The sequence below is a fragment of the Canis aureus genome, chromosome 9, assembly GCF_053574225.1.
Source record: "Canis aureus isolate CA01 chromosome 9, VMU_Caureus_v.1.0, whole genome shotgun sequence".
NCBI classification, from domain to species: Eukaryota; Metazoa; Chordata; class Mammalia; order Carnivora; family Canidae; genus Canis; species Canis aureus.
In genome coordinates, this window is record NC_135619.1 from 41,777,947 (window position 1) to 41,804,225 (window position 26,279).

General features: G+C 36.6%; 1 protein-coding gene across 5 annotated transcripts in view; it reads left to right on the forward strand.

Annotated features, from left to right (window-relative positions):
* SYNE2 (spectrin repeat containing nuclear envelope protein 2) overlaps nt 1-26,279 on the forward strand; it is a 320,213-nt gene that overhangs the window by 98,480 nt on the left and 195,454 nt on the right. For all 5 annotated transcript variants that reach the window (XM_077909580.1, XM_077909581.1, XM_077909582.1 and 2 more), the window contains 12 exons: nt 5,253-5,417; nt 6,063-6,175; nt 7,167-7,329; nt 9,020-9,098; nt 9,358-9,545; nt 11,200-11,364; nt 12,226-12,375; nt 14,131-14,301; nt 20,429-20,587; nt 20,887-21,060; nt 23,892-24,026; nt 25,431-25,589. In XM_077909580.1, coding sequence (XP_077765706.1) covers nt 5,253-5,417; nt 6,063-6,175; nt 7,167-7,329; nt 9,020-9,098; nt 9,358-9,545; nt 11,200-11,364; nt 12,226-12,375; nt 14,131-14,301; nt 20,429-20,587; nt 20,887-21,060; nt 23,892-24,026; nt 25,431-25,589 — 1,821 coding nt within the window. The remainder of the gene's footprint in view (nt 1-5,252; nt 5,418-6,062; nt 6,176-7,166; nt 7,330-9,019; nt 9,099-9,357; nt 9,546-11,199; nt 11,365-12,225; nt 12,376-14,130; nt 14,302-20,428; nt 20,588-20,886; nt 21,061-23,891; nt 24,027-25,430; nt 25,590-26,279) is intronic.

Here is a 26,279-nt window from a genome sequence, read left to right on the forward strand (position 1 = left end):
TTTTCATCTGAACTCATTTTTTTTCAGCCTTAAAACTTTTTTTAGCTTATCTTATAATGCAGGTCTGGGGGAACAAATTCTCTTAGTTTTCTTTGATTTGTGAATGTCTTTATTTTGCCTATATTCTTTTTTTTATCTTTAAGATTCATTTATTTATTTTAGAGAGAGAGGAAGAGAGAGAGAGTGCAGGCCGAGGGCAGAGGGAGATAAAGAGAATCTCAAGTGGACTCCCTGCTAAGTGTGGAACCAGATGTGGGGCTCTACCTCATGATCCTGAGATCATGACCTGAGCTGAAATCAAGAGTCAGATGCTTAACCGACTGAGCCACCTAGACATTCTGCCTTCGTTCTTTTTTTTTTTTTTTTGACATCTTTATTGAGGTATAATTTATATACCATACAATTCATTCAACTGAAATGGATAAATTAAATGATTTTTGGTGAATTTACAAAGTTGCAACAAAGATTTTATGGTCCGCAAGTCAAAAATACTCTGGCCCTGGACAAGTTTGTTGATCCCTGCTCAAGTCTCTTGGCTGTCAGGAGTGCTAGTCTGTTTCCAGAATATATTTTTCACATCATTTATGAAGGGTGTTAAATAGTCTAGTAGCTTAAACGAGCCGCCTTCTCCGAGTACCTAATTTGGGGAGAACTGGCATAGTTCTGGAAACCTTCGCACCAAGTGGCAGGTGTCATCACGTCCTCAACTTATTCTTATCACAGCTTTGAAACTGACCTTTGTGAGGTGTAGGAGCTCTTGGTTACAGGTCCTCAACAAAATGGAAGGAAAGGAAGAAGATATTGTGTATAGAGTTCATGATGTTCCCAGGCCACAAAGACCTGGCCTAATTTTATTGAATATGCTTTGGAAAAAGTACCCACAATAATGAGAAAAACCATTAAAAAAACTATTTTGTAAGAGTAAGTGCTGCAAATTGATAATAGCTTGAAAATTCATTCCTTCGTAGATGTAATACAGCTCATTGCCTTGGTGTGGCAAATTAGACATATTATTTTTAAAGTCATCAGGTGTATACCATCTAGACAGTTTCTGGTTCAGTTGTTTGAGCATATAGTTACCTCAAAACATCACAGTAAATGGTTTCATTTTGAGCCAGTTATGTAAAATAGCAGTATTATGTTATTTTGACCTGACAGGATCAGGTCAGATCAGATACAAATTTTCAACCAAATTCAAAAGTAATTTCCCAAACTAGAAAGTATGGAGCCATTTTTTTTTATGGTAAATGAGAAAGAAAAGAAATAAAAGTTAAATATCACCTTCTATCTTTCTTCTTCTGACCATTACATAAAGTACAGTCCTCAGGCAAAAAGCACACATTCTGTTTCATTCAAAATATATACAGCTTTCTTTCAGTTGTAGAAAGATCATCAGTTGAATTAGAGCTATTGCTTTTAGCCTCTCTTTTACTCATTTATCAACTTTCTGCCTTATTTTATTTTGGCAAATGCACAAATAATTTGGATATAATAAAAGCACATATTAAAAATTCATAATAATGAAAACTTGTTTTTCTTTATTTTCCAAGTGAAGGCTTAATTGCATATACTTAGTGATTTAAAATTGTAGTGTTGCCTGTTGCCATATGCCGTTTGAGAAGAGAAACTTGCAAGCAATCAAAGCAAAACAAAATACTACATGGTATTACTTACATGTGGAATCTTTTAAAAAAAAGTCAAATTCATAGAGATAGCGAGTAGAAAATTAGTTGTCAAGGATGGAGCATAGAGGGAATAGAAGTTGGTAAAAGGGTACAAACTTTCAGCTGAGTTGAGTAAGGTCACGTGATGGCCAGACTTGGTAACACTGTATTCTATCACTGAAATTTGCTAAGAACGTTCAATTTAAATGTTCTCACCAAAAAAAAAAAAAAAAAAAAGGATAAATATGTGAAGTAATGGATGTGTTAATTAACTAGATAGAGGGGATCCTTCTGCAATGTATATGTGTATCAAATCACCGAGTTCTACATTTTAAATCTTATGTCAATTATATCTCAATAAACCTAAAAAAAGAGCAAAAGATGTAAAAAGTATAATATTTAATGCTTCTAGTTTATGAATAGTTCCATTTGACTGCCTTAAAGAAGCCTAGCTTTTTCCTCATTTAACATCTTTATACTTGGGTATTTGCTTTTATATGTTTCTTTTTGATATTTCCCTCACATATGGTGGTGTCTGATAAATGTTTTTCAATTAGTGATGAATCAGATAACCCTATTCTTTTAAAAATGTAATCTTGCTTTTTTCTTTCCTCGATTTAAAATTAATTTAACTTTAAGAATAGTGGCAATTCATTTAGTAGAACTATAATGGAAAGAGAAATACAGATTTAAAACTCATACTTTTTAAAAAAAAACTCATACTTTCATTAGAGCAAGTCATTTGAGTGAAACAAATTCTAATTTGTGCTTGATCTTCATGGGGGTGGATGGAATGAGAATGCTACAAAAGCCATAATATAACTGTGTGAGTTCAGATAAAAAAAAAAAAAAAAAAAAAACACTCAAAAGCAAACAAACAAAAGCACACTCCTAAATGGGGTCCTCATGAAAGGAGGTGGTCTCAGAGCATTTTTATCATGCTTAAGAATTCTGGGCATCTATGTTCATCTGTTCTGTTTCTTAAATTCCACATATGAATGAAATCATATAGTATTTATTGTTCCCTGACTTATTTTACTTAGTATAATATTCTCTAGCTTCATCCACATTATTGCAAATGGCAAGATTTCATTCTTTTTATGGCTGAATAATATTCCATTGTGTAGAATATCACATCTTATTTATCCATTCATTAGTCAATGGACATTTGGGCTCTTTCCATAATTTGACTATTGTAGATAATGGTGCTGTAGACATTGGGGTGTGTGTATCTTTAAACAGCATTTCTGTATTCTTTGGGCAAATACCTAGTAATGCAATTACTGGATCTTAAGGTGGTTTTATTTTTAACTTAAAAAAAAATTATTAATTTATTTGAGAGAGAGAAAGATCGCACAAGTGAGGAGAGGGTTGGAGGGACAAGCAGAATCCCAACTGAATGCAGAGCCAAACTTGAGGCTTGATTCTAAGAGTCTGGGATCGTGACCTGATCCAAAGTCAGAGGCTTAACCGACTGATCTACCCAGGCACTTCTCTATTTTTAACTTTTTGAGGAACCCTAATACTGTTTTCCAGAGTGGCTGCATCAATTTGCATCCCCACCAACAGTTTAAGATTTCCCTTTCTCCATCTCCTTGCCAACACCTGTTGTTTCCTGTGTTGTTAATTTTAGCCATTCTGACAGGTGTGAGGTGATATCTCATTGTAGTTTTGATTTATATTTCCCTAATGATGAGTGATGTTGAGCATTTTCTCATGTGTCTGTTAACCATCTGGATGTCTTCTTTAGAAAAATGTCTATTCGTGTCTTCTGCCTGTTTTTAAACTGGATTATTGGTTTTTTTGTGTGTTGAGTTTGATAAGTCTTTACAGATTTTGGATACTAGCCCTTTATCAGATATGTTATTTCCAAATATCTTCTCCCATTCTGTAGGTTGCCTTTAAGTTTTGTTGATTGTTTCCTTTGCTGTGCAGAAGCTTTTTATCTTGATTAAGTCCCATTAGCTTATTTTTGCTTTTGTTTCCGTTGCCTCAGGAAGTTAAGAAACAAAACAGATAAACATGGGGGGAAGGAGGGGAAGGGAAGAGAGAAACAAACCAGAAAACAGACTCTTTTTAAGTAATAAGATTTTATTTATTTATTTCAGAGAGAGAGAGAGAGAGAGAGAGAGCGAGAGAGCACAAGTGGAGGGAAGGGCAGAGGGAGGACAAGCAGACTTCCCTGCTGAGCAGGAAGCCTGATGCAGGACTCAATCCTAGGACCCTGGGATCATGACCTGAGTCAAAGGCAGATGCTTAATCGGCCGAGCCACCCAGGTGCCCAGGACACACGCTTAAGGATAGAGAACAAACAAGGTTCTTGGAGGGGAGGTGGGCAGGAGCATGGGTTAAATGGGTGATGGGGATTAAGGAGGGCACTTACTTGTGACAAGCACTGGGTGTTATGTGATGGATCACTGAATTCTACACCTGAAGCTGATATTACAGTTACTGTTAACTGGGATTTCAACATTTCAAATAAAATAATACAAATAAAAATTTGAAAGACAAAAAATAATTAAAAATTAAAAAAAAAATTCTGGGCATCATTGTGGAATCAGTGTTCTTCCAGGGTCTTCCCTGAGCCCATCTGTCTGGCTCTGTTATATTGCTGACCACACTTAACTGTAATCATGTACTTTGCTTCCCCCACCAGGTGGTTCAGGCAAGATCTGTGTTTTCTTTATATTTATCTGATTGACCCTCAGATGTAGAGGGTTGTGTTAAACTTACTCTTCCCTTCATGGCACATGGGTCTGGGCAAGTCCCTACTCTAACTTTTATTCACTTGTTTAATTTGTGTTTATGTCTTTCTACACCCATGCCCTCCTTCCATTTCCCTTTCTCCTTTGGCCAATCTCTTGATGTGGTTAATGTGTATCTTTTTTTTTTTTTTGTATGTTCTTTCAAAATGCATATTATATTTCTATGCTCATATATTTTTAAGTTGTGTAAATTGATGTTATATATTTTCTATTTCTTAAATTTTTGAGCACGTATATTTAAAATGCCCCAGTGTTCACATGTAGATACATCTAATTTGTGTCTAACTGCTCCACTGTCCTCTGTGGTGTGCAACCACTGCATGTCCCTTCTCCATTCTAGAAGCCTTTATATCTCTATCAGCTCTTAACACAACAGATTTTTAGTAAATGTTTACTGAGTGAGTGAATGAATGAATAAATGACTGTGGGAGTGAGTTTTAATGGTGCTTAGGGGGGAAAAAATCCAGGTGGAAAGGACAGCAAGAGTGAACACCTTGGGAATGCAGTCAATGTTTGGGGAAATAAGTAGTTGGCATTTGTATGACTCATGTGCCTGTAGGGAGTGGTGGGAAGGCTGAGGAAGTAAGAGGTTGAAAGGTTTTATTTATTTATTGGGGGCAGGGTGCAGGAGGAGGGGGAGAGAATCCCAAGCAGACTCTGCTGAGTGAGGAGCCTGACTCTGGGCTCGATCTCATGACCCTGAGATGACCTGAGCCAAAACCAAGAGTCATATGCTCAACCGACTGAGCCACCCAGGTGCCCCTGAAGAAGTAAGTAAACTTTAGAAGAGTGTCTACTGAAGCACATATTTTTGTTTTTTCAGATTAATGTGTGGAAAACAGAGCTGAATCATGCCTTGCCCTCACCACTGCATCAAATCGAAGCCTGGCTCCAGGAGATAGAGGGGCTTATAGATGAAGATTTGCCAGCTTCCCAGGATTACTGTGAAGCCATGGCTCTAACACAAGAGAAAATGACTTTAATCAAGGTTGGAAAATAAAAAAGAAACATGGAAAAAAAATCCATGCTTTGTTAGGGACTGTTCTTGAGGAACACTTTGCCCTAGGGAGAAAGGAAAGAAATAGAGTGGGTATTTGAGGATGGTTTGGAATGATTCCCTTGGAGATTTTTGGGAGCCAGAGATACCTTTACTTTCTTCATGGGCATTGTGCCAGTTCGAGGTGGAAACAATAAGGTAGAATCTAGTAAGTTCTAAAGCAATTGTAAAGCCCAACCAAAGAAGAGGGAGGAGAATGGTTTACAATGTGAGAGATTGGGTTCTCACTAAAATGTCATGAAGGAATTTGATATGTGACATCTATAGCATGTGAACCCACAAACGAATGGAAAAGAAATCCAAAAACAAAAGATTTTGATAATGCTTTTACCAAAGAGACTACAGTCTGCCTCTCTGTAAAATGAGCCAGTTTAATGCATTTTTGATGAATACTTATTTTCAAAGTTTTTGTAAAAAAAGTAAGGGCTTTATGTTTTTTTTTGTTTTTTTTGTTTTTTTTTTGTTTTTTTTTTGGAAAAAGATGCAGTGCATGCCCAGAACAAATGAGATTAACAAACCCCCAATTACAATGCTTGGCAATAAGTCTGGTTCATGTCATGCTAAATTTCTTTTCAGAATCTGATGGATAAATTTGATTGTAATTCGAATACTCTTCTGACATTTGAAAATAGAGATGAAGAACATTTGCCACTGGTACCACCTAAGAAATTGGAGGAAATGAAAGGACGGTTTGTAATGCTACCACTTCACAACTGTCGATACCATTCATGTTTGAGCACTAACATGAAGCTATAGGGATGAGAAAATTAGAGATTTTTAGATAATTTCTGACAAGTATGCTTTAAATCTTGATTAATAGTACCTTCTTCACATTTTATGTAACAGTAACATTATAACATGCTACCATACTTCCTCTTTTATTGGATGGTAGGATATGGATGGTGGGAAAAAGTTCTGGACATGGAGTCCGAGCTCCGTACTGAATTTTGATGAAGTTACTTACTCATTTACAAATGAGCATGTATCCTCATTTGTACATATAGGATAATGATAATCACCCTGTTCATGTTTCACAAGGATACTGGGTGAAGTGGGAGGAGGTATCTGAAAGCACTTTGTAAATTCCAAAATACTATACATAGAGAGATTATTTAATTGCTGTTGTCCACATCATCTTCTCTTTTCTCATCATTTGTAAGTAACTTATTAGAATAATAAGAGGGTGTTAGCCTTAATAATGAAAGCTGTTTTAATATGTAAATGTTTGAAATTATAGTTGCATTCAGTTATATGAAAGTTTACAAATGTAGTAAAATATTTTGGAGATTAACATTTATTGCAGGATATTTTTCAGTAGGAGAATAGTTTCTCCAGAAAATGTTGTATTATATGTTTCCATCTCAGAAATAGTTATTTTATATTTAGCCACAATGTTTGTTTACTTTGTTTAAAAAAAAAGATTTGGGGCACCTGACTGCCTACTTGGTAGAGCATGTGACTCCTGATCTCAAGGTCATGAGTTCAAGCCCCCATATTGGGTATTGTAGAGCTTACTTTAAACAAAACAAAACAAAACCAGAAGAAGATTTGAGTATACATCTGAGTTCCATGTGTTTAAAATAAAAAGCCAAAGAACCAATATTTTAGAAATGCCAAACAGATTACTTGCATTTGGACAATACTATTAGGTTAAATTCTGAAACCTGCAATATTTTCCAGAATCAACAACATTTCAGGGAAAAAACTCATTCCACGTCTAGAATTTCATTACTATAAGTGCTCAGTTCTTGGTTTGCTAGATGAATTGAAATTAAAATTGGATGTTTGGAACATCAAATATGGGAACAAAGCATCTGTGGAATTGTTGCTGGAAGACTGGCATGTAAGCTGCTTTATTTTGTGTCTTAGAAAAGTATTCTGCATGTCTGGGAGCTGGGTTTGCATTCTTCCTTGGCACAATTTCCCTTCACTTTTTCAGATTTTGAGATGAGTTTTCTTGGTAGCTTTCACTAGCTTAAAATTGCCTGGAGAACAGAATTACAGGTAGTCAAATAACAGACATTGGGAGGAGTAAGAAAGAGAAAACAGCATTATTTATCTCAGCAGGAGAGAGTCAATTAGCCAGGCTAATTAACATAATAGGAAAAGTTTCAATGTTATTTTCATTAACAATTCCAACTTTCACTTACTGGATGTCTTGTTTAATATTTTTTCCCTCTCAGATTCATAGTTTCATTCAAAAATTAATATATTTTTAGAACATTTGGTCTTAGCCTTTCAAGTTGTAGGAGTGGGAAAGACAGTGCCTTTTGTCTTGAGGCATATTTTGGAGAGAGGGTTTGGCTCTTGCAATTTATAGGGAAAAAATGTTGCAGTGATTTAAATATAAACATGTTCATTTGTAAATTAAAACAAAAGCATCCTAGAAATGTCATTTCTACAGTTAGGACTTATCAATCTTTCTATTTCCCTCTTTGGAATGAGAGACCAAAAAGAAAAATCCCAAGATTTCGGTGTAAAAATTGAAAAACAAGATGGCAAGCGATTTATTTACAATTAATGATTTTTAAAAAAATTTTTAAATTTATGATAGTCACACAAAGAGAGAGAGAGAGGCAGAGACACAGGCAGAGGGAGAAGCAGGCTCCATGCACCGGGAGCCCGATGTGGGATTCGATCCCGGGTCTCCAGGATCGCGCCCTGGGCCAAAGGCAGGCGCTAAATCGCTGCGCCACCCAGGGATCCCACAATTAATGATTTAAACACTACATTCCTGGGGCACGTGGGTGGCTTAGTCAGTTAACCATCTGCCTTTGGATGAGGTCATGATGGAGTCCCATGTTGGGCTCCCTGCTCGGCTCTCTCTTGCTATCTCTGATTCTCTCTTAAACAAAAAAAATTTTTAAATAAACACTGTGCATTCATGAATAGAAGGCATCATTTGAAATTAGACTAGATTTTGAATATCTTTCTTTCTTTGATTTTTCATTTTTCCATTTAAATAATCATACCATTAGTGCCTAATAAGTGTAAAATAAATAGGAGCTTTTAATTAACTCTCTTTTTCCAAGGCAGAATTTGCTTGCATAGGACACATAATTTGACTATTGGTCGTTTCTCAAATGTTTTTGTGTGATGGATGGTATCTATTTACAACATACTCTAATATTGCTAATAAAAATTATTCAATATTAATAATATAAGAAGTAAGAGAAACTGATATAAATGATGCAATATTAATAAATGTGTGAAATAGGAGATTTTGAAAATTCTATACTTAACTTGCCTTTTCCCACAGGAGGAAAACCACTGTAGAACCGTATCACTGCAGTAAGATAATCTTTGTCAGGTCTCATACCTACATAGTATTCATACTTGTATTTCTATCTCCTAGGTCTTAACTGTCTTTCTCCATGAACTGCTCTTCTTTTCTACCCAAATATATAGTATTAAAACCTTAAAGAAATTTTGGTGCCTAAGTGCTTCATCAATATTTATGTCTTTATATAAATGTCTTAGCTCATTTTTAATAGTAAAAAACTGTCAATATATTTTTTCCTTTCCCCTCCCAGAAATTTATTGAAGAAAAAGAGTTCCTAGCTCAACTTGAATCTTCCTTTCAAAAATGTGAAGAAATCCATAAAAATTTAGGTAAAGCCATACAGTTATTTTTTGATTGAATCACTTAAAAGTAGCATTTTCCATTTCACTTTCTTTATACCTTAATGTTCTAGAAATTGGTTTTACATATGTGTTTTGTTTGGAAAATTCTTGCATTTACTTTTAATATTGTCGGAGTACATATTTATTTTACCACTGTCAATTAATATGCAAATATTTTTTCTTAACAGTATTTTATTAATAATAAACTGTTTTCTGAGATTACTTTCTTGTTTTGTCACCGTTATAGCTGGACAACATCAGGATATTAGTGAACAATATACAGCGGTGGAACATAACATTTGTATGTATAGAAAAAATATATATAATGTGAAATCCACTCTACAAAAAGTTCTGACATGTTGGGCTACTTATGTGGAAAATCTTCGCTTACTCAAGGCTTGTTTTGAGGAGACAAAGAAGGAACAGATGAAAGAGGTATTTTCATTTTCAGTCTACTGGTGCCTCCTCAATTTTACTTTCTTTTTTGCATTTTGTTTGGAGATCTTCATTTTCAATCCAAAAATGAGAGGCCAGGGAACAGTAAGCATGATTTGTAGCAAAATTCTTCAAGGTGTTGAAATGAGTTTAGTTTCTTTCTAATATAATTGCCGAAAGGAAGTTTTCTTCTGATCACAGGTTTACACACACACACACACACACACACACACAGAGTATAGCTTTTGAAAGATATATTGCTAAATTCTTTGGAAAGAAATAAAAGACTGGGAGTATTTGATAGCTTATAGATAGGTAATAAAATAAATTGATATTTTAAAAAGTTTTATTTTCCATTTGGGTGAATACCTTTCAGCTCTAAAATCTACTTGAGTTTCTAGAGAAAGAAAATGCAAAATATCTCAGACCTATGTGGAGAGACGTGGAAGAAATTTCAATGTAATTCATGATTGTTTTCATTTGCTAGTCATGTAAAAATCGGTTTTATGATTATTCTCTGAGGTCGCTTTTCTTTCTTTCATTTGTTTTCCTCTGTTGCATATGGATATAGACAGCCTCTCAGATTAAACATTTTCCAAATAGAAGGTAAAGGTGCTCAGCTGAAAATGGGCTGTTTATATGAAAGTAAAATATGTGTTAAGTATAGGAATGCAAAAAGCATACTTGAGGGATTAGTGAGTCTTTCTTCCTGTCAGCTATAGTGATACTAGCAATCCAAATCTTTGACTTTCAACACTTCTTCTAAGATATTTTTTTAAGTTTTTATTTAAATTTTAGTTGGTTAACATACTGTGTAATATCAGTTTCATTGGTACAATATAGTCATTCAACACTTTCATACAGCATCCAGTGCTCATGAAGACAAGTGCCCTCCTTAACCTCTCTCACCTATTTCCCCCATCTCCCAGTCCTCTCCCCCTCTGGTCACCATCCATTTGTTCTCTATAGTTAAGAGTTTGTTTCTTGGTTTCTCTCTTTCTGTCCCTTAGCTCATTTGTTTCTTAAATTCCACATATGAGTGAAATCATATGGTATTTGTCTTTCTCTGCCTGACTTATTTTGCTTAGCATAATATTATTTAGCTCCTTCCATTAAAGATCTTTTATGAAAATTCACATAACTGAGAAAAATAACACAGTAAGCCTTGCAGTTCCCAAACTCTGTGCTGAGGTACTCTGAATTGCCAAAGAGGACTTTCAAGATAATTTAAATTTTGAGGGAGACACTGTATCAGTCTGTTGGATATCATGCAGCAAAAAACTACCAAGTGGTTTGGACCCACTTGAAAATGAGACCCATAAGATGAATCTTCTGTCCTAAGGAATCTATGAAAAAATTACTGAGACATTTAGGGCACCATGAACTAATAAATGCTTGAGAACCTTTGCTCTAAGTTCATTAGCCACTTAGAAAGAACATCAGATGCTTCCTAAAAGTTCAGGACCAGGAGTGATGACAGATGCCTGCCAATTAGTGATTAGGAATGAAGAACTAGTCCAACAAGAAAGGGAAGGGTTAGAATATCTGCAAAAACCTCATACTCATTTTTGCTGAGAATCAGCCTTGGTAAAGATCTATTGTAGGTAATGGAAAGACGTTATGTCATTAAACGTGTTGCTTATATGTTGTGTAGGTTCCCTTTGAGACACTATCGCAATGGAATAGAGAACATACTACTTTAAATGAAGTGGGAAATTTCTTAATTCAAGTCAGTAATGATGAAGTTGGATCCTCTATTTCTAAAGAACTGAGAAGGCTGAATAAAAGATGGAGAAAATTTATTACAAAAACCCAGCTTGTAAGTTTTTTTATTTTTGTTTATTGGTAACAGTTTCATTGAGATATAATTCCCATGCCATACAGTTCACTCATATAAAGTATGTGACTCAGTGGTGTTTAGTATATTCAGAGTTGGGCAGCCATCACCATCATTAATTTTAGAACACTTTTATCACCTACTAAAGAATCTCTGTACTCATTAGCAGTCACTTCCCACTTTCTCCCAGCCTTCCCAGCAGCCACTAATCTATTTCATGTCTCTGTAGATTTGCCTATTCTAGATATTTCATGCAGATAGGATCATATAATATCTGGTCTTTCATTTCTCGTCTTTTTAAACTTAGGGTAATGTTTTCAAGGTTTTTCTGTGTTGTAGCAGGGTTCAGTATTTTATTTCTTTTTATGGCAAATAATAATCTACTGTATGGATAACCAACATTTTATTTCTTCAGTGATCACTTGATGCACAATGGCTTCTTTCCACCCTCTTAACTCTTATGAATAATGCTGCTGTGAACATTTATGTACAAGTTTTTGTGTGGACATTTCTAGTTGAAATTCATTTGCTATTATAGAACAACATAAGCATTTTTTGCCTACAGATTTCAAGCTCCTTGAGAACATACACTGAGCTTTATATAGCTTTTACATTTATAAAAGCAGACTTTTAATAAATAATCTTTGAACTTCATTAAAATTTTCTATTTCTTAATAATAATTTGAGACTGAGGTGTTTTATGGGAAATGCTCATACTTTATAATGTTGTTACTAAGTGATAAATCCCAGAAATAGATTGAATATATTATGTCCAATTGTTGATAATAATATTATCTTTACATTAAAAAATATGGGCTTTAAATATTTGACTTTTTTTTATAGGACATGAACCTGCCACTTATAAAAAAACAGGATCAGCCCAATTTTGACAATTATGAAAATACTCAGCTATCTAAAGAAGAAAAACCAACTGTTGATTTTTCAACAGATATGTCCATAGAACTTCCTGAAAATCATAATGAGAATATAAAGGTAAAATAGTCATACTTTATGTATTTTATTTGTCTATAGAAAATAGACTAATAGCTGGGCTATTAAAAATTTTTTTAAAGATTTTATTTATTTATTTGATAGAGTGAGAGAGAGAGAGCATAAGCAGGGGAGGAGCTAAGGGAGAGGAAGAAGCAGACTCCCCAGTGAGCAGGAAGCCCAATGTGGGGCTTCATCACAGGACCCTGGGATCATGACCTGAGCCAAAGGCAGATATTTAACTGACTGAGCCACCTGGATGCCCCTGAAAAAAATTTTTTGAGTACATTCCACACCCAGCATGGAGCCCAATAAGGGGCTTGAACTCATGATCCTGAGATCAAGACCTGAGCTGAGGGATCCCTGGGTGGCTCAGCGGTTTAACACCTGCCTTCAGTCCAGGGCGTGATTCTGGAGTCCTGGGATCAAGTCCCACATGAGGCTCCCTGCATGGAGCCTGCTTCTCCCTCTGTCTGTATCTCTGCCCCACTCTCTCTGTCTCTCATGAATAAATAAATAAAATCTTAAAAAAAAAAAGACCTGAGCTGAAATCAAGAGTCAGATGCTTAACCAACTGAACCACTTAGGGGCCCCAACTTGGCTATTTTTCTTTTGATAAAACCATATTGTTGAAACAATGGTAAATGTAATTATTGGATAACATTCAAAGTATAGTCATTTTCCACTAGAATGCTTTAGTGGATGCCTTCACGAAGGAGTCTTCAGGATTCAAGTCTGTGTCTCTCACTTGCTGAGGAGTTTCACAGACATGCAGAAGCAGTCATGACTTCTGAGCTGTGGAAACAAAGTTGATGTTTTCTGCAGATGACTTTTGACTTGTGCTCAGGGATTGTCCAGCTTTGGTCTAGCCTCTGGCCTGTGTCTTGCTTCCTTTCTCTACAGTGGGGGACAATATAGTCTTTATTTCTTGTTTTGTTGGATAATTTGGAGGATGGCTTTAGATTATAGAGAAGACTATGGAACCAAAAAAATCATACACATGTAAGATATAATGCCTGTGATTTGGGAAATGTGCCTTCTTCTGAATAATAATGAATCCAACTTCACTTTATATAACTTTTCACTGGCTTTAGCCAGTTGCTGTGATGGAGTGCCAATGTTTCCCACCATAAGGAGACCTGATCAGAGAAAAATCTTGAAAGATCTTAAGTTGTCCAATATGCTTTTAGAATATAAGAATGTAATAATGCAGAATACTATATTCCTTTAATACATTTAAGATATGAGCTGATTAACAACAACTTTAAGAATGTATCTATTGTGTAAAGTGTAAAGTATGTAGCTTAACAACCTATGGGTTACTGAGGGATTATTAATAGGAAAAGGCTTAATTGTGTTGAAACTGGATTCTGAGTCTCTTAGTGATGTTTTGCAACTGCTGTTGCTCAGAGTTATATTTAATTAAATTGCATATGAGTTTTAGAAATAGCTATAGAGTCATTACCCTAATTTTCTAACCTTTAATCTTTTTATCTATGAAATGGAGATGAGAGTAACTAAATGATAGGAATGATGCCCTCATTAAGAAAATATCTGTGAACAAATGTTTTACTTTTTTAAGGTGATAAATATGATCATAAAGTGCTATTATCATTGTTCAAAAACTAGGTTTTAAGTTACTATGTTGAATTATGTTGAATTCAGGAAAAAAAGATTTAACTTTTTTTTTTAACTGAAACTTATTTTATACTGTGACTGTTGCCATCTTCTTAGTGATAATTTTGAATGTTGTAACAGGCTGGGGAAGAACGTGAAAAAGAAAATGAATTCACAGGGCAACTTAAAGTGGCTGAAGAGATTGAAAAACTCATTAGACAAATGGAAATCTGGGAGGCAGAAACCAAATCTCTTTTGGACATTCTGAGACATCAAGAGGGTGTAGATGCCTCAGTGGAAGAATCTTTGCAGGTATGAGTGTAAAAGTATTAAAAGGACAGATTTCTTAGTTGTACACTTATGTATTAAGATAAATACAAGATTTTAAAGTAAATAGTAATGGGAGGCACCTGTGGCACAGTCTGTTGAGTGTCTGACTCTTGATTTTGTCTCAGATCATGATCTCAGTCCTAAGATTGAGCCCCGTGTCAGGCTCTGCACTCAGTGGGAAGTCTGCTTGAGATTCTCCCTCCCTCTGCCCCTCCCCCTGCACACTCTCTCTATTTCTAAATAAATAATAAATAAGATCATAAAAAAATGTAGTAGGACTACTGCTTGATTTTCTTTGTTTAGAGGTTTAAAAATTGCATGAAGTGTCATCCCTGGATCATTTGCTGAGATTTTGCTTGAAGACTGAGGATAGATGAGGAGACCACTAATAATACCTTATGAGTCTCAGTTCTTGAACTAATATTCCCCACTACAGAATGGAGATTAAAATATTCTCTTGTTTCCAGGGGCAGTGAGGATATGTCAGATAGGTCAGTGCAATGTGGGCATAAGAGATTATACAATCTATGCTTTGAAAGCTCACCCATTGATTAAGCTACTTTTCCTTCCTTCCTTGATTTAGGGAGGGTGACGGATGTTGTTAAAACCTTTCTGTCTTTATTCTTTGGCAGTCCGACTCATTGAAAAGCAATGAAGCAAGAGTCTGTTTTAATATCATTCAGTTCTCCTGGGAAAGAAGTTACAATTGAGGTTTTTACTGAGTTCCAGCTCAGCTATAAAACTTATGGAACATGTCATAAATTACAACAAGATGGAAAGTTCCTGGAATAAAGGAATATTTATGTAATTCTTTTAAGTCCAAACTTCTGAAAGGTGTATATATAGTATTTTGCATTCTCATGGTATATAAGAATGGTATTTTTATTGCTTTGAAAATATTATATAAACTTAACTGAGCCATCTGCCAGTGCTTTTATTTATTTCTATTTTTACCTTATTTTTATATTTATTTATTTGCTGTATCTGGAATTTATTTTAGTGAAAGAAATGAGGAATGAGAAATTCAATATCTTAAAGATATTTCAAAACAAAAACAATGATCCCCCTTATAAACAGTGAAAATAAAAAAAAACAGTGAAAATATAAACATACTGGAATATACTTATATTAACAAGGAATTAAGTAGATCTTTATTAGAGCAAGATATATGGTGAAGTAAGAAATGCAAATTGCTGAGCAGTACAGGTGATACGATTTTTTAAAAATGTTTTTAAAGCAGTTGCTTTTTAAAAAAATTTAAATTCTAGTTAGTTGACATACAGTTCAATATTGGTTTCAGGAGTAGAGTTCAGTGGTTCATCATTTACATATAACAACAGTGCTCATCATAACAAGTGCTCTCTCTAATACCCATCACCCATCTTGCCCATTCTCCACCCACCTTCTTCCATCAATGTTGTATTTGTTCTCTGTAAAGTCTTCATAATATGTTTCCATCCTCTCTCTTTTTTTCCCTCCGAAATGGTCATCCATTTTGTTTCTGAAAGTCCACATATGAGTATAATCATGTATTTGTCTTTCTCTGATTGACTTATTTCACTTATATTCCCCACTACAGAATGGAGATTAAAATATTCTCTTGTTTCCAGGGGCAGTGAGGATATGTCAGATACACTCTAGCTCCATCCACATTGTTGCAAATGGCAAGATTTCATTCTTTTTGATGAATGAGTAGTATTCTATTATATATCTACATCTGCACATATATATACACCACATCTTTTCTATCCATTCATCAATTGATGGGCATTTGGGCTCGCCCCATAGTTTGACTATTGTTGACAATACTGCTATAAATATCGGGGTGCATGTACTCCTTCAAATGTGTAGTTTTGTATCCTTTGGGTAAATACCTAGTAGTGCAATTGCTGGATCATAGGGAAATTCTTTTCAGCTTTTTGTGGAACTTCCATACTATTTTCCAGAGTGGCTGCACCAGTTTGCATTCCCACCAACAGTGCAACAGGGTTACCCTTTCTCCACACCTCACCAACACCTGCTGTCTTCTGTGTTGTTAATTTTAGCCATTCTGACAGCTGTGATGTGGTATTTCATCACAGTTTTGATTTGTATTTCCCTGCTAATGAGTGATGTTGAGCATAAAATGGTTGCTTTTTGATTACATGATACTGTATGTGGAAAACCCAAAAGACTCTACCCCAAAGTTGGTAGAACTCATATAGCAATTCAGCAATGTGACAGGATACAAAATCAATACACAGAAATCAGTTGCATTTCTGTACACTAACAGTGAGACTGAAGAAAGAGAAATTAAAGAATCGATCCCATTTACAATTGCACCAAAAACTGTAAGATACCTAGGAATAAACCTAGCCAAAGAGGCAAAGGATCTGTACTCTAAAATCTACATAGGGATGCCTGGGTGGCTCAGCAGTTGAGCATCTGCCTTTGGCTCAGGGCATGATCCCAGGATCCGAGATTGAGTCCCACATTGGGCTCCTTGCAGCAAGCCTGCTTCTCCCTCTGCCTGTGTTTCTGCCTCTCTTTCTCTGTCTCTCATGAATAAATAATAAAACCTTTTTTTTAAAAAAAAGAACTACAGAACACCTATGAAAAAAACTGGGGAAAACATAAAGAGATGGAAAAGCATTCATTCCATGCTCATGGATTGGAAGAACTATTGTTAAAATGTCTATGCTACCCAGAGCAATCTACACATTCAACTCAATCCCTATCAAAATACCATGCACATTTTTCACAGAGTTAGAACAAATAATCCTAAGATCTGTATGGAACCAGAAAAGACCTCAAATAGCCAGACAATTCCTGGCTATTTCTCAGTGGCGTCATAATGCCTGATTTCAAGCTATATTAGAAAGCTGTGATCTCAAGACATCATGGTACTGGCACAAAGCAGACACATAGATCAATGGAACAGAATAGAGAACTTAGAAATGGACCCTTAACTTTTTTTTTTTTTTAATTTTTTATTTATTTATGTTAGTCACAGAGAGAGAGAGAGAGAGAGAGAGAGGCAGAGGGAGAAGCAGGCTCCATGCACCGGGAGCCTGACGTGGGATTCGATCCGGGGTCTCCAGGATCGCGCCCTGGGCCAAAGGCAGGCGCCAAACCACTGCGCCACCCAGGGATCCCTGGACCCTTAACTTTATGATCAACTCATCTTCGACAAAGCAGGAAAGAATATCCAGTGGAAAAAAGACAATCTCTTCAATAAATGGTGTTGGGAAAACTGGACAGCCACATGCAGAAGAATGAAACTAGACCATTCTCTTAAATCCATACCAAAGATAAACTCAAAATGGATCAAAGACCTAAATGTGAGATAGGAATCTATCAAAAATCCTAGAGGAGAACATAGGCAGCAATTTTTTTTTGACGTTGGCCACAGCAACTTCTTGAAAGACGTGTCTTTAAAGACAAAGGAAACAAAAGCAAAAATGAACTGTTGGGACTTCATCCAGATAAAAACCTGCACAGTAAAGGAAACAGTCAACAAGACCAAAAGGCAATGTACAGAATGGGAGAAAATATTTGCAAGTGACGTATCAGATAAAGGGCTAGTATCCAAAAATCTATAAATAACTTATCAAACTCAATACCCAAAAAACAAACAATCCAGTCAAGAAATGGGTAGAAGACATGGACAGACATTTCTCCAAAGAAGACATGCAAATGGCCAACAGACACATGAAAACATGCTTCACATCACCTGTCATCAGGGAAATACAAATCAAAACCACAATGAGATACTACTTTACACCAATTAGAATGGCTAAAATTAACAAGACAGGAAACAACAAGTGTTGGTGAGGATGTGGAGAAAGGGGAACCCTCTTACAGTGTTGGTGGGAATGCAAGCTAGTGCAGCCACTCTGGAAAACAGTGTGGAGGTTCCTCAAGAAGTTAAAAATAGAGCTACTCTATGACCCAGCAAGTGCCCTACTGGGTATTTATCCCAAAGATACAGAGGAAGTGAAATGAAGGGGCTTCTGCACCCCAATGTTGATAGTAGCAATGTCCACAATAACCAAACTGTGGTTAGAAGCCAAGTGTGGAAGGAGCTAAGATGTCTTTTGACAGTTGAATGGATAAAACACACACACACACACACACACACACACACACGCACTAGAATATTACTCAGCCATCAAAAAGGATGTATACCTACCATTTACATTGATGTGGATGGAGCTGAAGGGTATTATGCTAAGTGAAATAAGTCAATTGGAGAAAGACAATTATCATATGGTTTCACTGATATGTGGAGTATAAAAAATAGTGCAAGGGACCATAGGGTAAGGGGAGGAGACTGAATGCGGAAAAATCAGAGAAAAACACAAACCATGAGGGACTCTTAACTCTGGGGAACAAACTGAGGAATGCTGAAGGGGAGCAGGGGGTATGGGGTAACTGGGTGATGGACATTAAGGAGGGCACATGATGAGATGATCAATGGGTGTTAGATACAACTGATGAATGATTGAAAACTACATCTGAAACTAATGATGTACTATATGTTGGCAAGTTGAATTTACATCAATAAAAATAAATTAAAAGTTGCTTTTTTATACTTTATGCTTTTTTTATCCATAGAAAACTGTGCATCATTTAAATGTTCTACAATTAGTACATTCATTTATAATTTTAATTTTTCCTTTTTTTAATTATAAAAATAACAAAAGCTCAAATAAAAAACTCAAGAATGGAAAGGTACAGACTGTAAAGAAAAAGCTTCTCTTCTTACCCATCATCACCGTGATGCCACTGCTCTAAGATAAATAAAATCAGCATTTACTTAGTTGATATCAAACAATGTAGTTTCTATTTTATTATACTCATACCAACAATAAATTGTAATTAAAAATTTTTGTGCTGATTTGATAACTGCAAAGGGGCACCTTGTTATTATTTTAATTTGTAGTTATTTAATTACATGTAAAGTTGAACTATCTTTTTATGTATGAATCAGCCATTTGTTTCTGTGAATTATCTGTTCATGTGTTTTCTGAATTTTCTGTGGGATCTTAGATCTTCTCTTATTGAATTTATAAGCTCTTTGAGTCATGACACGTTTTCATTTATGTGGCAAGTATTGTTACCAAGTTGTTGACTTTTAAGTTGTTTATTTTACATAGAAAATTTTTATATTTATGTTCCTACTCTTATCCCTAAAAAGCCCCCTTCCTACCCATGAAAACTGATCTACTCTCAGTAGATAATTTCTTCTGTTTCTTCTGTTTTGTAGTTTCCTACTTTTTCTTTCTTTCTTTTTTTTTTTTTATGATAGTCACAGAGAGAGAGAGAGAGAGAATGAGGCAGAGGGAGAAGCAGGCTCGATGCACCGGGAGCCCGACGTGGGATTCAATCCCGGGTCTCCAGGATCGCGCCCTGGGTCAAAGGCAGGCACTAAACCACTGCGCCACCCAGGGATCCCAGTTTCCTACTTTATATGTAACTTTCTGATCCATCTGAAATTTATTTTTAGTATGTTGTAGAAGCATGGTTCAAAAAGATTTCTTTTCCAATAGCCATTTTCTCCAGTGACACTTATTGAATTTCCTTCCAACTGATTTGACCTGGAACAACTTCATTTTAAGGTTTATCGCTACCCTCTCAACTTACTTTCTGTCTATTGGCATTGTATTAATTACTTCTAGGCTTTAGTTTATTGAAGTACTTACTGTATAAAGAATAATCTGTGCAAGACTATGTTTCTCAGAATCTGATTGTACTAATATAAAGTTTCAAAATGAATTTTTATTTTATTATTTTTAAAAAGATTTTTATTTATTTATATGAGAGTGATAGAAAACATGAGTGAGGGGGAGGGGCAGAGGAAGAGGGAGAGCAGACTCCCCACTGATCAGGGAGCCCGATGCAGGGCTAGATCCAAGACACTGAGATAATGACCTGAATTGAAGGCAGACACTTAACTGACTGTGGCACCCAGGTACCTCCAAGATGAATTTTTAAAATAATATTTTGAAAGTACAAGTTTACCTCATTTTGGATGAATAATTAACTTTTTATGATTTCCTGATGAGATTAAGGGTAATGTTTAACATATATTCAGAATATTTGTTATGGCCTCATTTTGTTTTAATAGCATCTTATTGCCAAAGGCTCTATGTACGAAGAGCTAGTCTCTAGAACCGAAGATACCTTACAAATGGATGTGCAAAATATTTCGAGCCAGGAGTCCTTGCAACATGTTCTCACAGTTGGGCTTCAGACAAAGATTCAAGAAGCTAAAGAGAAAGTTCAGGTCTCTTTTTAATATTTCCTATTAGTGAATTGGTCTTTAAAACCGAGTGGTCTGCGGGAAGAGGGGGATGTGGGGGGAGGGATTGCCCTGGAGGTTGGAAATGTTTTGTAAAATATTACTTTTGTATTATACATATGTGTTTTAAATAATTTAGAGTATATTAGAAATATTAATATAATAAATAGGATATTCTATGTCTAGCGGGAAAATGAGAGTTACTACTAAAAGAATATATTTATTATTTTATGACTTATTAAAAAGCTGGGCCAGGTGTTGAGAATTTTTTTTTTTCTTTGCAGATCAACATGGTAAAATTAATTGCAGTGTTAAAAAACTCAACTGATGCTTCACCAAACTTGGATGTCAAGCTGAGGGTGGAGGAATCACAGAAGGAACTTGAATCATACATGACAAGGGCTGAGCAATTACTTGGACAAAAAGAAAGCCGGAGTGGACTGATTTCAAAATACAAGGTGGGACTCTCAACCGTCAAATGTAGGCTATTTGTTACTACCTACCTATCTCAATGGGGTTCAAGATATTTTCATCACTGTAATTATAAACAAAATTATCGTAACTTTAAAAATTTTCCCAGTTTTATATGTTGTTCCCAGAAATTATTAAAAATATACATTAGCATGAAGAATTTTTTCTTTTCTTTTTTTTTTTTTTTAAGATTTTATTTATTTATTCATGAGAGACACAGAGAGAAAGAGTCAAAGAAACAGGCAGAGGGAGAAGCAGGCTCCATGCAGGGAACCCAGTGTGGGACTTGATCCTGGGACTCCAGGATCACACCCTGAGCCGAAGGCAGATGCTCAACTGCTGAGTCACCCAGGCCACCCATGAAGAATTTTTTCAATTTAAATTTTATCATGGACCTACTGAATAGACTCAGTGGTAGAGTGTCAAGAGCACAACTGATTCTAACATACTGAGCATGAATTTAATTTCTCTTGGTTTTTAAATTAGTAAAATGGGCATAATAATTCCAGCTGCTAAATTTGTTGTGAGACTTTAAATGAAAATAAGACAAATAAAGGGACTTGGAATAGGTAAAATTCTCTGAATGTAAAATAACACTTTTATTGTTAAAATGCTTTGATTGAAGTTCATGGTGGATATATGCTTACGGGCAGATAAAGTTCCAATGATGTTGTTCTCTATGGAGACAGTTTCAGGTTGCTTTTTTCTGGTTTGATAGGCAGCTGAAGATGTGTGCAAACCAGAGTCACTATTAATTAACACCATGAGAGGTGCTTGGGGGGATATAAAGTAAAAATAAGACAAGGTCTCTACCACTGGACACATCAGAGAGATAGAGTGATATGTGTCCTTTCGTTCATTAATTTATTCAACATTTCCCATACTTACTGAACATTTAAAATGAGTTAGGTGGGATGCCTGGGTGGCTGAGTGGTCAGGCATCTGCCTTTGGCTCAGGTCGTGATCCTGGGGTCCTGGGATGGAGTCCTGCAGGGAGCCTGCTTCTCCCTCTGCCTGTCTCTGCCTCTCTCTGTGTGTCTCTCATGAATAAATAATAAAATCTTTTTTAAAAACTTAAAAAATAAGATGAGTTAGGCATCTGGGGGCACCGCCCTGACTGTTTAGAGAAGGAACCTCTTTATTCTCGTTGTGGCCTCCTTCACTTTTCTGGGCCTTAGTCCTCTTGTAGCTTTCTGGAATCTGAACCAGACCGGACCTGTTATTAGCCATCTCAACTCTGCTTTTCCCATGACCTCCAAGCCTGATCTATGCTGTTTGCATGTTGCTAGTCACCACCTTTGACAAGTTACCTTTGTGGTTTTTTTACCACTCTATTCCCAGGTTGCTGAGAGAGCTAAACTGACCTTACAGAGTCAATGGTTCTCATAAATAATCAATAGGCTGGATGTCAGGGTGCTGCTATGGTCAATTTAGGAGAGGCAGAAGGCAGAGAAACCATGGAGGCTCCAGGCCCCTTCTCCACCAGAGAGGGGAGGTAGAGGTGTCAGCCTGGCACCGTTTTCCTCCTCCTGACCCCCTGACTTTTAGAGTTGGAGGCAGGGCTTCCCCCTCCTTTTATCGCTGGCATTTAGTAAAGGAGATCCATTTTCACAACCAAAGCAAGATCCCTGCCCTGCCAGGTCCTGCCCCGAGACCCCTGGGACTCCAGGAACATGGGAATAGTAGGAGCCTCCTGCCAGCATATAGGCTAAGAGTATCTCCCTAGGTCATCAATCTAGCAATCCTCACAGAGGCTTTTGAAGAGGGTCTGTGGCTCAGCATCGTGCCTTTTCTGTAGTAGGCCCCTAATGTTAGGAGGGCACAAGCGAATTTCCACTCTGCTTAATTGCCTTATTTCTTAGAATGACAACTGTCTTCTGCCTCCTGTAGGTTTTTTTGCCTCTTTCATAAGCCCCAACTATTCTTTGTTCTGTCATTTGCTAGTTAAGTAAACTAGGTCTCTGGCAGGTAATTGCCAGTCATACTCCATAAGAGCAGGTAAGTGTGAGGTAAGGAGCAGATACATCTCTGTCCACTGCTGCTCTCTCTCTGGGGCAGGACTGCTAGTGTGGTTGGCCCTGGGCAAAACTTTGAAGTTGATTATAAGGTAATGGTGACTTGTTACAGCATAAAAATGCTTATGCACAAGATTAAATCTTTTCCTATTAATCCTACCATGAATTGTGTCTCATTGCAACACTAATGTCTAATACTTGCTAGCATATTCTTCATATTGTATTGTTAATGAAGTATGGTCCTCCACTCACCAGTACTTAAGAATTTTAGAGGAAACAGTGCCAGTGGCTCATTACCCTGAACAATAATCCTTTTAATTATTTATCAGAGGGGTAATGAAAGTCATTTTCAATATTCTAAGGAAGTCTATGTGGTCCTCAAATGCTTAACTACATTTGAATAATAAGTATTTTGCAATTCTTTTCAAAATAATTGAAAAGAGTTGCAAAAGGAATATCAACCTTCCTTTACAAAAAGTCTCCCCTAAATCTTCATAGTCTTCAAAAAGTCCTTTCCAGGACACTTGGGTGGCTCAGTGATTGAGAGTCTGCCTTTAGCTCAGGTCGTGATCCTGTGGTCCCGGGATCGAGTCCCACATCGGGCTCCCTGCATGGAGCCTGCTCCTCCCTCTGCCTGTGTCTCTGCCTGTCTCTTTCTGTGTGTCTCATGAATAAATAAATACAATCTTAAAAAAAAAAAAGTCCTTTCCTAGTTGTGCCTGTAAAAGACCTACCAAAATTAGCTTGGAGGACGTGGCAGTAGAATGGGGCTTTCATGTTTCCATTTGTATTCTCTTTTTTAGGAAGCACTAATAATTCTTAATTCTAAAAGTCTGGTCAAGTATTTGAAAGCTGTTGAAGAACTGAAAAATAATGTAACCGAGGATGTGAAGCTATCTTTGGAAGAAAAGAGTAGAAGTGCCCGTGCCAAGTGGGAGGTAAGAACATGCACGTGGATTGGAGGTTCTGCTTCTAGATCTGCCCCTGGGGTTGTTTGTCTCCAGTCATTGCTGGCAGTTCTGTGTTCTTGGCATCACAGCGACACTGATCCTGCGGTTCCCAGGCACCAGCTGGCTTCTCTGTTCAGCCAATGACACCACGGTTTAGAGATTAGAGAGTGATTGGAGGGGGAAGAAGGGAGAGTCCAAAGTGAAAGTCCTTCTCTGGGACAGTGTCTCTGGCAGTTGCATCTCCCCTGGCTGTGGGTTTCATGGTTCCAGTTTCTGATGACCCTTCTGTCTGGGCTCCTCCGAAGCCTCCAGCCCAGCAGTAGTAGCAGCCTCATGGCAGTGCTCTTCTCTGGATTGCCTTATGGTCCCCTCTCTGACTTCTCTGCATTTTCATCTCTTGCGTAATCAGTTATCTGCATTTAGTTCACTCTGCGTTAAATATTTAGTGTTTCTTGGGTCCCTAGTTGGATCCCAACTGAGACAACGTATCAACACACACACACACACAAACACACACACAGAGTTTCCTAGTGAAGTAGGCGTGTGGGCCTTAGTGGCAGACAGACCTAGGTTCCCCCAGCTAGACCCTGGGTAAATTGTTTAACTTTTAGGAAGTTCGCGGATAAAGTGGGGATAACCCCAACTACTTGGCACGATTATTGCAAGGATTTATCTAAGGCCCCTGCCACAGAGATTGTGTTTAATAAAGAGTGATTCATATTCAGTGTGTGTGTCTGGAGAGAGGGAGGAAGAAAATAAGGTAATAAAATTGAATGTCTACTATTAAAGATGTTCTTAAAACACATTTAAAAAAACTTTTAAATTTTAGAGCAATTTTAGATTCACAGAATTATTATAAAGATAATGTAGGGAGTTCCAGTATACCCCATGCCCAGTTTCTCCGATTATCATCATCTTACGTTAATGTATTACCTTTGTCACAATTAATGCACTAATATTGATACATTATTTACTTCCATTTATACTTTATTCATATTTCCACAGTTACTGTTTTTTTTTCCTACTTCAGAATCCTGTCCTGGAGACACAATACAGTTCTGTGTTATTTCTCAGCTCTGTGTTTTGTATACATTTTTTCTATGTCTGCAGCTGGCTTTCTGTTCTCTTAACATGTCTTTCATAGCTAACACACATTTTTAGTTGTTAGAAAGAAAAAGAATATACATTTCTGGGTCTGGTATATTTTAAAACATCCTCCCCAAAGACACAAGGACAAACCAAAATGCCATTAAAATTTTCTTTCTATCTTTTGTTACTGCAAATATTTTTATTGGGTTTTTGATGAAAATCTTTTCAATGTATTCTTTGCCCATAGTTACCGTGTGCCTCTGTGGGCATCTTTTCTTTTCTTTTCTTTTCTTTTCTTTGCAGTCTCTTCATCAAGAGATGTCTTTGTATATTCAACAACTGAAAATAGACATTGAAAAGGAGAAACTCAATGACAATATTTCAAAACTTGAAAAACAAATAAATAAAGAAAAGAAACTAATCCGCAGAGGGAGGACCAAGGGTCTCATCAAGGAACACGAGGTAAACCACCTGTTTCCATTTAAATGCTGTCATTATTTTGGAGTTTGTTTTACATGGTTGTGTGTGTCTTTAGCCTCGGATAAAATTTACTCTAAAAATTGCTTCAGCCCTCTCTCGTCCCCTGGGAACTATCCCTTAGGGGGTTCGAGCTCTCACTACATAGAGCCTGTGCTGCTTGCTTTTTAAGAAGTGAGAAAAATTCAGCATCAAGTTACTATTTCATGACTTTCCTTGCTCTGTCTCTCAAGGTCCCTGTCCTTGAGACTCTGGTTACAAACATGGCACCTGTTGCTAAAGCACCCACAGTTTGATTTTGAGGGGACACGATGTCCTTAGAAGTGCTGCTTTTGGAAAAGATAGCAAATCAGGATATAAGCTCTTGGGGCACATCTCATGATCTCTCTCTGGCCCCCACCCTATGTGATTGCTTTTGTTTATTTGATAGCACTGACCCCTCTTCTTTCTTTTAGACTTTCTGCTGCTGTGGCTTTCCCAATATCAATCTCTCTTGATTTTCCTTATTTTATTATTTTTTTGGGGGAAGGGAGAAGCTTCTTTTTAGTGTCCTTCACAAATTTCTCTATTTTTTCAAGTAATCTCTACACCCAACATGGGGCTCAAACTCACGACCCTGAGATCAAGAGTCACATGCTCTACCGACTGAGCCAGCCAGGCACCCTACAAATTTCT